Below are 14,008 nucleotides of genomic sequence, written 5' to 3'. Positions count from 1 at the left end.
CAGTTATTCTATGCTTGAGAAAAAAAGTACAGTAGTGAATGTGGAGCCGAGCCTGTCTGTATATCTGGTATCTCCGATCGCTTTTGTTTTTACTGACCAGTATTCTGCCTCCAGTTAGCTTCTGTGATGGTTTTATCGCTTTAGCGCACGTGGTTGTGAAACTTAGACTAGCTTAAGAGTCCCAAATAAACAAAAAAAAAAAGAAAAAAAAATCCTAGTACATCCCTGGTTATTGACGTAATACTAGATTTGTGTATGTCTTTTAAACAGTTCTAGTTTCACCTTACATGTTATAATCAGGAAAAGTGTAAACGACAATTTAAAGTGAAATAAAAGTTTTATCGGTTCCAAATTTGTGGTGTTTTTTTGTTTTTTTCTCCTGTTTTGAGTCTTCACTTGCACATATATTGAGGATTGTTTATACATTTATTGAGGCAGTTTTTTTTTTTACTTGCATTCAGTAAAAAGTGACATGTAGGTTTAACAGATGGGTATGCATTAAAGCAGCCTAGATTCCATGGTGGCATGTAACAAAATGTATAATTATTGTTCTTAAGAACTTTTAGTAACTACTAAGTGTTCCTTTTTTGGAGAACTTTTAAACTTTACTGTATTTTCATACAGTATGTTAAATATTGTAACTACTACAGTATGTGACTCTACCTGACTACATTTATTAAAATACTCAAGGGATGAAACTGAAGCCTAGCAAGCCCCCTAATCAGGATACAGTGCACACTTTAGCTGATTAGCTGACATTGCTAACCATTAGACCTAGCAAAGAGTATTAAGCATCTGGAAAAGTCATTCTGATCAACTTGCCACTTCAACACCCATGGCCCTATCTGAATGATTTATTTTTTTTATAAGTTGAACAGAAGAAAATGGCTAATGCCTTCTCTGCATACAATTTCTTCTTACAATAATTCTCCATCAAATCTGAGCAAACATGAAAAGGTATGTCCATTTTTGAGCCTCTGGTCAATTTCTTTACTAAATAATCTAAAATATCAATAAAATGTTACATTGTGTTTAAAAATGAATCCAGCAAGATTGTGATTGTATGCATGGCTAATTATTTAGCCAAGTAAGTCTTGATTAGCAAACCAGTACTACACTGCAATCCAATACAATACCAAGACAAGCTTAAGCTAGGAATCACTTGAAATGCTATCCTTTCCATTAGCTGGATAGTGGTTTTAAATTAGTTTCTAATAGAAATTACACACATGCATGTTGACTGCTTAAGTTTATTGACATCAGTGTCAGACTAATTTAATGGCCTTACATTAAGATTTGTGGGCTCATAGAAGATTCAGACTAAGCACAAGTCTAATCACAATATTCGAGCCACCATAAATCATAAGTTTTTCATACATTTAAAGTTTTTTTTCTAGTTCATTCATTGAGATCAGTGACTCATATCAAAGACTTAAAACAGCGTAAGTTTAGCATACAGGTGTGCACATCACAAATCTGGTGGCAAAAAAAGTTTGTTTTACAAAATGACTATTAAACAGGTTTGTCATTTGGTTAATTATGAACAAGCATTGACATGTATATACTGAGTTTTTACTCTTGGTGTTAACCGACCAAGGGCTACTGTTGAGAACCAACAAGTTACTATCCGAAGTACGCATCCATAGGAAGTTATGCAAGCAAACTACTAAATATACTTATGTATTTTAACTGAAATTGATTCACATGTTGAAGTTTCCCTTAACTTTAAAGTTTTAACTTAGCCAAATGCAACAAAAAATGAGTAGAACAATTAAAGTTGTCTAACAAAATTTCACATTTAAATGGATCTGAACCCAAATAAATGGGCTGACTTGTGAACTGTAATGACAAACTGACTGCATAACCCTTTATATGCAGACTATTTTGCAGTTCCTCTGAATATAATTATAATTTTGAACATAAGGGAAATTTGTCAATAAAGTGGTGCAGATCTGAACTGGGTTAACTTGAGGCACTTAAGGTGTTGTTTTAAAAATGTTATTTCATCTTTTGAACTTCTTGTAGTAGCTTCTGTGCAGCAGTGTTGTTGGGCTCTATTTTGAGCAACCTCCTGAGATCTTCCACACAGGTTTTCTTGTTCTGAAGAGGAAACAAACATCACAAAGTTTAATAAAGAAAAAACTTGGCACACTCGAAACAAAACTTTAAAAAGTTCAAAATATACATTTATAAAAATACAGAGTATTTTTATACACCTACACTGATGTGCATCTTCTTTGTCAAGTATAATGCTTGTTAAATCTTTTTATTGCTTTTTGAAACATCACAAGCTACACACGTAAAATTAATAATATCGTGTTACAGTGGCACCTGGAAGTGTGGGTTACCCAAGTGAACATTTCTTCCACTAAAGCTGATGTTTTGGAAGCAGAAAATATGGACAAGCATCAGCATTTGAGTTATTTTTACATCAGCCAAATTAGGGCTAAACAAGTGGGTCAGCAAATCAAAAAAGAAGCTTTTTGTGGTATGTTCCCAGTCTGCAGTAATCAGGATCAACCAAAAGTAGGAAACCAAGGAAGGAAAAGCAGTGAACCAGTGACAGGGTCATAGCTGGCCAAGGCTCATTGATGCGAGCAAAGGCTGGCCTGTGTAGTCTGATCCAATAAAATAGCTAGTGTAGCATAATTAACAGAAAAGGTTAAGGCTAGTTTCAATAGAAAGAACACAGTGCATTGCAATTATAGAATGGCTGTGTATGCATCTGAACTAGACCACAGAGCAATGAAAGAAGGTGGCCTGGTCTGAGATCAATTTTTCTTTTATATCATGTGGATGGCTTGGTGTGTTTGGTCACTTACAGAGAAAAGAGATGGTACCAGGAAGCAATATGATAAGGAAAGCAAGCCAGAAGTGGCAGTGTAATGCTTTGGGCAATGTTCTCTCTCAATACTATCTACCTAAAATATTGTTACTGACCAAGTAGACCGATCCATGAAAATGGCATCACCGTTCTAAATATGAGTACTTTTATAGGCACGGCAATTAACATAATACTAACTCCATCTGCCTTCCAGTGTGTTGGTTGTCCGTGTTTCCATTGTCTAACATATCTCACAGAAGCTTGACCAATCTAAGATCTGTGGACTTTTAGAGACCAAGTTCAGACCTTGAACTCTTTACGTTAATCAGACCATTCATGGTCTAATGTCCAAGGGCACACTATCCTGCTGAAAGAGGTCACTGCCATTAGGGAGTAATGTTGCCTTAAAAGGGTGTAACTTGGTCTGCAACAATGGTTAGATTGTGGTACATTCTAAAGTGACATCCACATGAATTCCAGGACTGAAGGTTTCCCAGCGGAACATTGCCCAGAGCATCACAATGCCTCCCTGGCTTGCGTTAGTCCCATAGTGCATCCTGTTGCCATTTCTTACTCAGGTATATTGCGCACATGCACCTCGCCATTCATAAGATGAAGAAATGTGATTTATTAGAGCAGGTCACTTTCTTTCATTGCTTCAAAGTTCAGTTCTGACACTCACATGCTCATTGTAGATGCCAGTGGACAGCATGCGCACTGACTCCTCAGCGGCTGCACATTACATACGCGCATACATGCGCGCACTTTCTGTAATTTACCTTAAGCTCCTTGTATGCCTGTGCACGTCTGTATAGTGCTTTAATATTAGCCGGGTCCAGCTGAAGAGCCTCTTCACAATCTTTTACTGCTTCCTTATACATTTGTAATGCCAAATAGCACAGAGCCCTGTGCACACAGAGACAAAGCAGTTAATTACATAATGAACATAACAGTTACTGTACTTACAAAGATAATAAACACATTTTGAATCTTGGTACCAACTATATAGAATATATTTCAAATAACAAGGGTTAATACATTAAATAGAGAAATTTAGTTTTATTTGCATAGAGATTTGAATACCAGACAAACAAAAAGAAGCTTTACAGATTAATAAATTAAATATTAAATAAATATAGATACCATTCTTTTGAGTGATACTGAATAGTGAGATTATAAATAATCAACACACTACCATACTGATTGGAAGGTCAAATCTATTGTCAATGAAAAAAAAAAATGTTATAAGCTATAGTTTCCTCACCTTATGAATGAGTATTGAAAAAGGAAAAGAGTTGTGACTAATTTGAACTGCACGTAATTAGTAAAAGCAATTAAAAAGTGATGTTTGGGGCAGTGTGTTCTCACTGAGCCACTGATGCTAATTAATAATTGGACATTATCTAGCATACAGCAAAGCACAGACTAAGCAATCAATCACTTTATTGAGGTCCTTGGGGGCAAATATGCAAAACCAAAGTCATTAAATCTAGATTTTTAATACAGCTGGGTGTAGCAGCCAACATGATTGCATTTTTAAATGTTTGAATCACAATAACGGTCAACACTAGGTCTAAATAGCATTGTTGGGAAATGTGCTTGTTTATTCCAGAAGAGTATTCAGACATATTGCAAAGACAAAGCTGATTATTTTGTTTTTGCTCTACACAAAAGACATTTGGGTTTGAGACCAAAAGATTAACATGAGATGGTAGAACAGGATTCCAGCTTTTATTTTCTGATTATTATCTCTAAATTCGTTTTAACAATTTATAATATAGCAGCCTTTTCGTCAAGCCACCCATTTTTTTTGGTGAGCAGTGCTAGTTCACATCATGTGCCAGCTTTTATATATATATATATTACACACACACACACACACATACATACATGCACACACACAACTGTGAGCTAATTAAAACTGTGTATAGCCAAAATTTGCCAATATGATGAGTATCATGATACAGTGGTTATGATTTGCTTTATTGCCATATTGTAAGCAAAGCAACATACTGCAATTTAAATAAAAATATTAGGAAAACTGTCAATCTTTTTTAAAATGTTTTTTCTGCTATAATCTGTTATATCTATAAAATCTGTTCTAAAGTTTTCATGCAGTCAGAACAGTGAGATCCGTGTTTACATTCATCACAGTCTATGTAACCCCCAACATCATAAAATTGCTTTTTGCTCTAAATTCCACTGGAGCTGTTTTTAGATTCAGCCATCTGTGGTAACAGTACTAGTTAACTAGGTTTGCTAATGAGCTACTTCCTGTCACAGTTTACTTTGTTACATTCGAGTGGACGATTCAAATGACTGAAGACGAATTAAAATACTGCATTTACGGGTTTTAACACAAAAAAAAAACACTGTCTGCAATGAACCTTTGCATATAAATTAGTGATAACCAAGAGATTTTGAGAATTCATATCACCACACTTACTCCAAAATAGATTTTTTAAATACATGCTTACATGTTTATAATAAAGATGAACCGGTCAATTAGCCAGTAACCAGAATTTTTAGGTTTTTAGTTTGATTGGCCGATCAGTCACAGATATAAACAATTATGTACTGAGCGCAGAAAGTTCTGAGTGGCGCAACAGAAATGTGACATGTTTCATAAAAAAAAAAAAAAAAAAAAAGCTCCGAGCTCTGTGAGCGAATTAGTCTTAAAGCGACTCATTACACACACTTACTATACAGCAGTTTCAAAATTAGACTAAAAATCGCATTGCATCAGAAGCCCCTAGTGTCCGCATTGGAAGCCGCATGCACCTGTGCACTCGCAGCCACTCAACCCGCATGCTCATTGTCAAATTACGGTTTGAGATTTTGAAAGTGTTTGAGGAGATAAATTGTTTATTTATAATCTTACAGGTGATGCACTCTTTTATTTACACATTTTTATCCTATGTAATAGGAGTAAATTATTAAGTTGGCTTAGAAATTATAATTATGGTAGATGACATGCTGCTCAGTTAGTTTGCCTTGTTTAAATGCTGCCCTTGGTTTTTAAGTGAGAAAACTAATGTTATAAGGAATTGACTACATTTAATAAATCATTAAATTTTTCTGTTGAAATGTTTTTAACCAAAACATATTAACAAAACTGTGGAAAAATGTAATATTGAATTGGGATATTTATAAAATAGTGATATTATAGAATCGTCATTCTAATCAAATTGCCACCTAGGTATCGTGATAATATTGTATCAGGAGGTGAATGGGTATTCCCATCCTTAATTTTGTTTATGGAGGAAGGGGATGTGGCTTGATCCACCCGTTTGCATGACCTTGCATGTCTTGGTGTGTGTGGCAAAATCCTTTTAAAAAAAAAACAAGGAGAACAATGTATGTATCATCTTAGAAAATATGCAGAAAGAAGGGCCCCAGCACTTAACCCTTTGAGACAATCTTGTTTATTTTAATGCTTAAACAGATTCTACCTTTTTTGCAAAGCTTGGTTTTTCCTAAATACTAAAAATATTTTGTTCTTAAATACTAAGAAATCAGTCAGATGGTGGGACAAAGAGTCCATAATGTTTACCGGTTTGTGTAGGTTGTGATTTCGGTGGGGTCTTGGCTGAGGGACTGTGTGTATTTCTCCACTGCCTTCTCATGCTGTCCTTTCTTCACAAATGCATTCCCTTCCTCCTTTAGCAGTTTGGCCTTTTTCACATCACCACCCACTGGAAGATAATTAAGCTCAGAAAGATCATTAAGGTAACCTAAATTAAACCTCCATGTTGAAAACATGAAGTGCAGATAATGGCAGTTATAATAATTTATTACATATTACCACTGAAAGTGAAAAAAAGAATTTACTTTGTTTATTTCCAGTTTGATTGTTCTGCGGTGCGCTCACAGTTGGTGTTGCAGTTCTCAAAAATTGTTCTTTTATTGGCATTGGAACAGTTGGAATAGGAGGAAGCTTTTCTCGCCATGATGGTCCATCCATCTCCGTCAGTGCCTTTGTCATTCTGAAGATAAATCATTTATTTCATAAAGCACATTTTAATTGTTTCTGTTCAGTGGTAGTTTATCCTGTAAATTTTTGTTTCAGTGAAACCTGTACATTGGTACATGCAACCACAATCATGGGCAGTCCAAAAAATAATCAGACAACCTAAACAAGAAGGGAAAGCCACAAAAGGTCATCACTAAAAGGGCTGGGTGTTTGCATAGAGCTGTATCTGGTCATATTCAAGGAAAGGTTATTAAAAGGAATAAGTGTGGTAGGAACAGGTGCAGATGCAAGAGGGTTGACCGCAGTCTTAGGAAGATTGTCAAGACCTTCGCAGAGCTTCATAAGGAGTGGAGCAAGGCTGGAGTCAGTGCATCAAGAGCCATCATAAACAGACATCTTTAGAAAATATGACAACTGTTGCATTTCTAATACATCCCTGAGTTACAACTTACCAGGGCTAAGAAAAACCTCTACCAAGAACTGGACCTCTATCTAAATTTTGCATTTCATTTGGAAGTCAAGGTTCCCGAGTCCCCAAGTTGCTTTAAGCATAGTGAGAAGTGTCCACAGTTGGTGATGATTTTGGGGTGCCATGTCATCTGCTGGTGTGGTCTACTATATTTTATCAAGTCAACACAGACATCTATTACTATCATCAATTTATGGAGATAAAAACTTAAAAGTACCATTAACTGGTTTGCTGACCACAGTATTACTCTGCTCGACTGGCCACCTCTCTCATCTGACCTAAGCCCCACAGAACATCTATGGGCTATTGTCACAAGAAAGATGAGAAACCCAACAATACTGACCAGCTAAAAGCTGCTATCAAAGAAAACTAGTCAACCATTTCAATAGTTCCTCAGCAGTGTTACAATCCAGTTTCCTCCGTGCCACGCTGCACTGATGCAGTAATTGTGCTCAAAGAGTGCATAAATAAACATAATTAAGAATTTTTGTATTGTAAATCCTTTTAGTTATCATGGGAAATACTTTAATATTTTGATGATACTAATACTAGGTTTTTGATCCTCACAAAAAAAAGGCTGTAATCATGGACAACAAAAGAAAAAGCTTGAAATATTTCACTTTATATGTAATGAATCTATGATGTACAAGACTCCATAATATTCTAATTTTAGAGATGTACTCTGGGTGTGCGTACATGTGTATACGTACAAACAGAGAGAATGTATACATCTGCACAAAAATTGTTAAAACTAAGGAATTCTCAAGTGAATTCTGAACATCTGTGCCAAATTTCTGTACATGAACTTCAGGAAGTAATCAAGCAGACATGGACTGAGCAAGTAACACCAGAGTACTGCAGACTCTTTTTTTTTTTTTTTTACTTTATGCCCAGCCGGATCCAGCAGGATTTAAAAAAATAAAGAACTTCCTAATTATTAGCAATTGTTATATAGCAAATTTGTTGCATTAAAAAAACATTTTATTTTTATGTCCCTTAAGGCAAGGCTTTTTATTAACTAAAAAAAATGTATTGCACTCAAGTTTAAAAAAATAATAATAATTATTATAATAAACAAACAAGGTAATACAAAACTTTTAACTTTCCTGGAAAAAAGCACTTTTCCTTATTTTACAACTTTTAAAGCAAATAAAAGCTATTGAACATAAATACAATGATAAGAATAAACTAAAAATAACTAATAAATAGGACCGGTATTTTTTGGACACTTAGTTCTTCATCACTGCATACATTAGTTTATGACATTATTTTTAACAGCATAAGGTGACTGTAACAGAGTTTGTTAGGTAGTTTTAAATTAAGTACATACAGAAGTATATGGTATGCGCCGTAATTTACAGTACTAAAACTCGTACGCGCATTTGTCAACGGGACATAGCTCCAGCCACACTTGCTCCTAGTAGTGAAAAAGGTTTGTTGTGCAGTTGTTGAAAATGGGTCTCTCAACAGAGAAAAAAAGTATTCACAGTTGAGTATTATTTCCACTCACATGGAAATGGTTGTGAATGGGGACCAAGTTTCAAAAAGGTGGCAGAACAATTCCAAGAGAGACTTAATAAAATGGCACCAAGTAATACAATTATACTGTCTATTGTTACAAAATTGGTAGCATACTGTGTCAACATCACACAGGGAAGTCGTCTCCTTATGTTCTGGGATAGGTTTGAGAATCTGAGTGAATTGATATGAACGCTGTTAATAAGAAAGAGGCAGTGAACACACTTTGAACACTTGCGCATTGCATGGTCAATCAACACGCTAATAGTGTGTATGTTAGTTTCTTTCAAAAACTTACAGATGACAAGGTAATATTGTTTCTTTTTATTTCAGTACTGTATATTTTGCCAAATACTGTACATGCCTGTCACTGTTGTGAAAGTAGTGTGTATTTGTTTTTAGCGTGTGTGCACATGAGACATTTACAGTATGCTGATGTAAATAATTGATATAAAAATTTAATGATTTGACATAAATTGAGGGGAACATACAATTTAATGTGAAAATTAGATTCTGTTACAGGATTATCGCTCACTCTTCCAAATAAATCTCAACATAAAATATGTGCTCCAGGTCCCTGGACAGAGCTTTTCATGTACAAATACCATCCAGCATATAAAAGCACAGAAAGAACTTTTCCAATCAATAAATGCTACTTATTTACATTAACTTATACCCAAAAACAAGTTCCTACCTGTTGGTTCCATCATGAGCTGCAGGCAGGTTGCAATCAAACTGTAAGACTGTTTTATAATCTACATAGGCTTGTCTGTATCGCTCCATAGCTTCATAAGCTGCAGCACGGCGCAACAGTGATTTAATCCCAAATGGAACAAGTTCCAAAGATCTTGTAAAACAAAAAGAAAAGTGCATTAATGTGGAAAGCTTAATAGTTGATAATATATTGGTGTTATTCTAAATGCCAGTATTCCACCAGAACCTAGACCAACACCCTATAAACTACAGTGAAATGTATAGGCTAACAAGAAACAAGCATAACTTTCACAAAAGCAGGGCTATTCAAAATCACTCTTGAAGGGCCAGATAGTTTGTATTTCACCAACACTTAAACAGTCCAATTGAACCTGGCAAGTAACAGAATAATTCAGGTAATAAATGGTATGTTGCAACCATTAAATTGAGTAATAGTTCATAAACTCAAATATATTAACACTGTACATTAAATAAGACATTTAGAAATGAAAAAATATTTGGCACTGTAATTACTAAGTTCCAAGAAACTTACACTGAGCAGTCCTTGATGCATTCACTGCAATTACCAACTTTCAAGTTACTGGCTGCCCGATTAGAATATAAAATAGCAAGATCTTCCTGATTCTTCTGACCTGAAAATTAAAATTATGCAATGTTACTAAGCATTCACATACAACTTAAGTTTTAAAGGTAGCAAATTGAAACCATTCGTACAAAGTTGAGTGTAATCATTCATACACTGAAGCTTTCAAGTAAAATTGCTGCTGTTGCATGCATTAGGAGCAATATATTAGAAAATAATAAATGTTGCACATTAATTTAAAATCAGTCTATCAAGAACTAAGAAAGAATGTAAACAAAAGGTTCTGTCCCTGAGCCCTGGTGGGTTTTGATGTGGGGCTTCCATGAATCAGACTTTTTTTGTCGGGAGCATCCTATCAATCAGAATGGGCTCTGGGGAGCATGTACACTGACTGTGTAGGAAGGCTTGCAATCTTTGCCTGCTGGGCCATGAGGTCTAGACTGTGGTGCACTGGGTGTTCAAGTGCATTTCTATCATAGCTAGCATTTTTTTTGTGTGTTGGGGGTGTGGCATTGGCTTTTCTGTAGAACTAGACAGGCAGGCCAGGAAATGGATAGTCTTGGGTGTCCATGATCCTGTCACTATTTTGCTGGTAATCAATGTTTTTCAGTTCACCTGTCAGTGGTCATAATGTTATGCCTTACTGGTGTAGGTCTTTTGTCTGAGGTTGTGGGTAAAAGTTGAAAGATTATTATAAAGCTGTTTAAGGTTGTAAACAGGTAGAAAATAGAACTGGTTTCCAAACTAGTTACACAGAGTATATAATTCCAATTAACATTCCCAGATAGCCCCAACTATACCAATATAAACGACATGCAGTATTAACAGCAACACAGAATAAATAAAAGGAAAAAAATGTAATATAATTTAAATAAATAAACACATATATACAGTATATAAACATCATGTGTAAGCTTGAAAGAGATCATTAAACGTTATTATTTTTTACAAACATAAATAAAATAAAATCAAAATCATTGTTACACATGTATTCATCTTGGAATATATGGGTTTAGAGAGCTTCATCACCTGGCCAAAAGGTCACACACTAATATTTCACTGGACTAACTTACCCTTACATATCAATCACTCTGAATTAAGATAAATCTGGACTCCTTAGGCCATGTGACCTTTTATTATTGCTTAATGGAACCTAGCAAATTCATTTCTTCCCCCTCACTAACAAACAGATCTCTTATGGCTCCACAGCTGTTTAGTACCAATCCTGTGAATTCCTGTCACATTGTGCATATGGAAATGCTGTTACATTCACTATTAAACATAGCTCTGATTTAATTTTTTTTTTTATCTCTACCAAGTATTGTAATTGAGTGACCTCCGATCATGATCATTCAACACATTCTTTTTCTGACCACATTTCTCGCAAGAAGTTGAGGGTTCACCGCTATTCCTGCCACAGATCTGTGTGCATGGAGTTTGCATGCTCTCCTTAAGTTTGGTTTCCTTTGGGTGCTTAGGTTTTCTTCCATAGTACAATTTCATACAAGTTAGACTATCCCAAATTGCCCATAGCGTGTATAAATGACAATCAGGCATCGAGCTGGCATCGACCTGACCCCTTATGTATCTGCCACAGAAATTACAGATATCTCTCCAGAGTGGGAAGTAATTGTCGCCCAATGTGACGGATAACACATGGACGGACCAAAATAAAAAAACAAATTAAAAAAACTACCCTTCCAAGGTCTCTATAATGCTTATTGATCATACAGTTCTTAACCCAATTCTGGTAATTTCAGCAATACTGTTTTCTTTATTTAATTCTGGCCAATAATTTGATCCTCTTGAAAAATTATAATATCTTTTCTAAAACAATAATATACATTTTTTTAATTATAATGTGGAATCACGTGAACATAGAATACATGTTAAATATAATGAAATGCTTTTCTGACATCATATTTTGACAGCATTGGGTCATTCTTTAAATGAATTAGCATTCCTTACCCTGTTTCTTCAGCACCTCGATGGCTTGGCTGTACAAAGAGACGGCATCTCCATATTGTCCGGTCTTAAAACATTCGTTGCCGGCTTGTTTCAGCTCTGCCCAAGACTGTGACCGCCGCTTCTGAGGCATATTTCCACTATAACACAGATACGATTAATTAGAGAGGAGTAAATATTTACTTTTAGCTAGCTCGCTATCAAAAAAAAAAAAAAGCTAAACGCTGGGTTTGACCAACAAAGAATCGATTTTGTTTCCGTACAAAGTTAACGTTCATAAACTATGTATTACGGCGGGTCCTTACCTTAAACGTTGTTGTTTGATGTAGGGTGAATTGTTAAACACTTACTGAGTGACTTATTAGGTGATTATAGTAAGGCTTACAGACGCCGGGTTAACACCTAAATTATCGTTGCATGTGTAGCTGCTAGCTACTCGGCTAATTTAACTAATGAAAAAATGCTCGTCTAATGCGCTTTAAAGTTTTACACTAACGTTAAGTTTGAAGAAGGCGGCGTTGATATATATCATAAACAGACATAATAGCGCAGAAACTGGGTTAACATTAGAGACTTCTACTGCTCAGGAGCTTACTCCTCTTCCCCGTGTTGAGTGAGAGTACCGTACTCGTTCTAGAAAATGTAGACGAATGAAGCTAGCATTAGCCTTCCTTTTACAGCGTAGTCACACCGGCTCCCTGCACTGGGGTCAGATTTCAGTTTCAATTCCCAGCGCCGCTGATCACTCCCTCTCTCAAGCTGCTATTTAAAGCTAGTTTGGGAGAAAAGTGTGGAATCCCAAACGCAGGAGCTCTTATAACATTTAAACTGCAAAGACAATGCACCCAAACAAGACCGACAACAACCACGGAACATATTCCTTGTTCGTTATAAAGCAACGTCTTTAGCGCGCGCTCACTCCCACAGCTGACACCCGTAGAATCATACAGAAACTAATGGAAGGTATGTTCTGATCATTTGTGCTAGTGACGGATGCTAAGGGTAAATGTAGTATAACAGTAATTAAATTATTTGAATTTTTTATTTGAGAAGCTTGGGGTAACATATTCCTATGGAATAGGAAAAATATCCCCAACTAATGATGTTCCCAGTACATAATCACCAAAATGAATTAAACAACCCACAGCTTGTCAATCCACGCATGCGCAGAATAGTCAAGCAGCATAAAATGATAGGTAACATAGATTGGCAGAACACCGTGTTTTATAAGAGTGCTCGGACATAGTGACGTCACACCGCAGTGCATTCTGGGACAGCAGTCATACTAATTTCTGGTCATTTAAAAATATTCTTAATAATAAGAATAAAAATTTCAAAACAAAGTATAAAATACAAGATTCAAATGTAAAAATCGAATTATGCAATTATAAATATCCACAGTTAACAGAACAATAAACAAGTCTATGGAACTTAGACAGTATAAGCAAACTTAACAAAAATATGTAAACAAATAACAATAGGCCGAAAAAACCAACAAACAAATAAGTAAAAAAAAAAATAGAGAATATAATTTAAAATGAAAATATTAGATTCACAAATGAATGAAAAAGATAATTTTCATTATATTTATAATTTGATGAGTACTACATTCTTTCTGAATGTTGCAGAATCTACATATATCCACAACATCCATATACTTTGCAATTACAGAATTAACAGGACAAATACAGTGTAATGTAATTATGGTAAGACTTTGACAGTGCTTCACATGACCGTAAGGGTATAAAAATAGACACGAGAGTTGGTTACATAAACTTTTATTAATTGCCTTTGTGTTTAATTTGTTAAATGTTAAAAATGTTTCTTCTTCTATTTATACATTGATAGCCCACACATTCTGAGGAAATGATAGAGAGAGAAAGAGTACTTTATTAATCCCAAAGGAAATTGTAATGTTACAATAGTCAGTTCACCGATTCTACAAGATACAAGCAAACACTA

At 35.2% G+C, this 14,008-nt stretch overlaps 1 protein-coding gene across 1 annotated transcript; it reads right to left on the bottom strand.

Annotated features, from left to right (window-relative positions):
* Window positions 1–1,232: 1,232 nt before the first annotated feature.
* Window positions 1,233–12,995, bottom strand: tomm34 (translocase of outer mitochondrial membrane 34). The gene is made up of 8 exons (XM_053499418.1): window positions 12,352–12,995; window positions 12,050–12,186; window positions 10,031–10,130; window positions 9,479–9,631; window positions 6,656–6,810; window positions 6,378–6,519; window positions 3,604–3,730; window positions 1,233–2,100 (listed from the first exon to the last, which is right to left on the bottom strand). Exons 2-8 carry the CDS (start codon window positions 12,177–12,179, stop codon window positions 1,999–2,001), a joined length of 909 nt encoding a protein of 302 aa, XP_053355393.1. The 5' UTR covers window positions 12,180–12,186; window positions 12,352–12,995; the 3' UTR covers window positions 1,233–1,998.
* Between the last annotated feature and the right edge of the window lie 1,013 nt (window positions 12,996–14,008).

The sequence above is a fragment of the Clarias gariepinus genome, chromosome 6 (assembly GCF_024256425.1).
Source record: "Clarias gariepinus isolate MV-2021 ecotype Netherlands chromosome 6, CGAR_prim_01v2, whole genome shotgun sequence".
Taxonomy (NCBI): domain Eukaryota; kingdom Metazoa; phylum Chordata; class Actinopteri; order Siluriformes; family Clariidae; genus Clarias; species Clarias gariepinus.
Note: the sequence above shows the minus strand (reverse complement) of the source record. Positions and strands in the feature narration are given on the sequence as shown.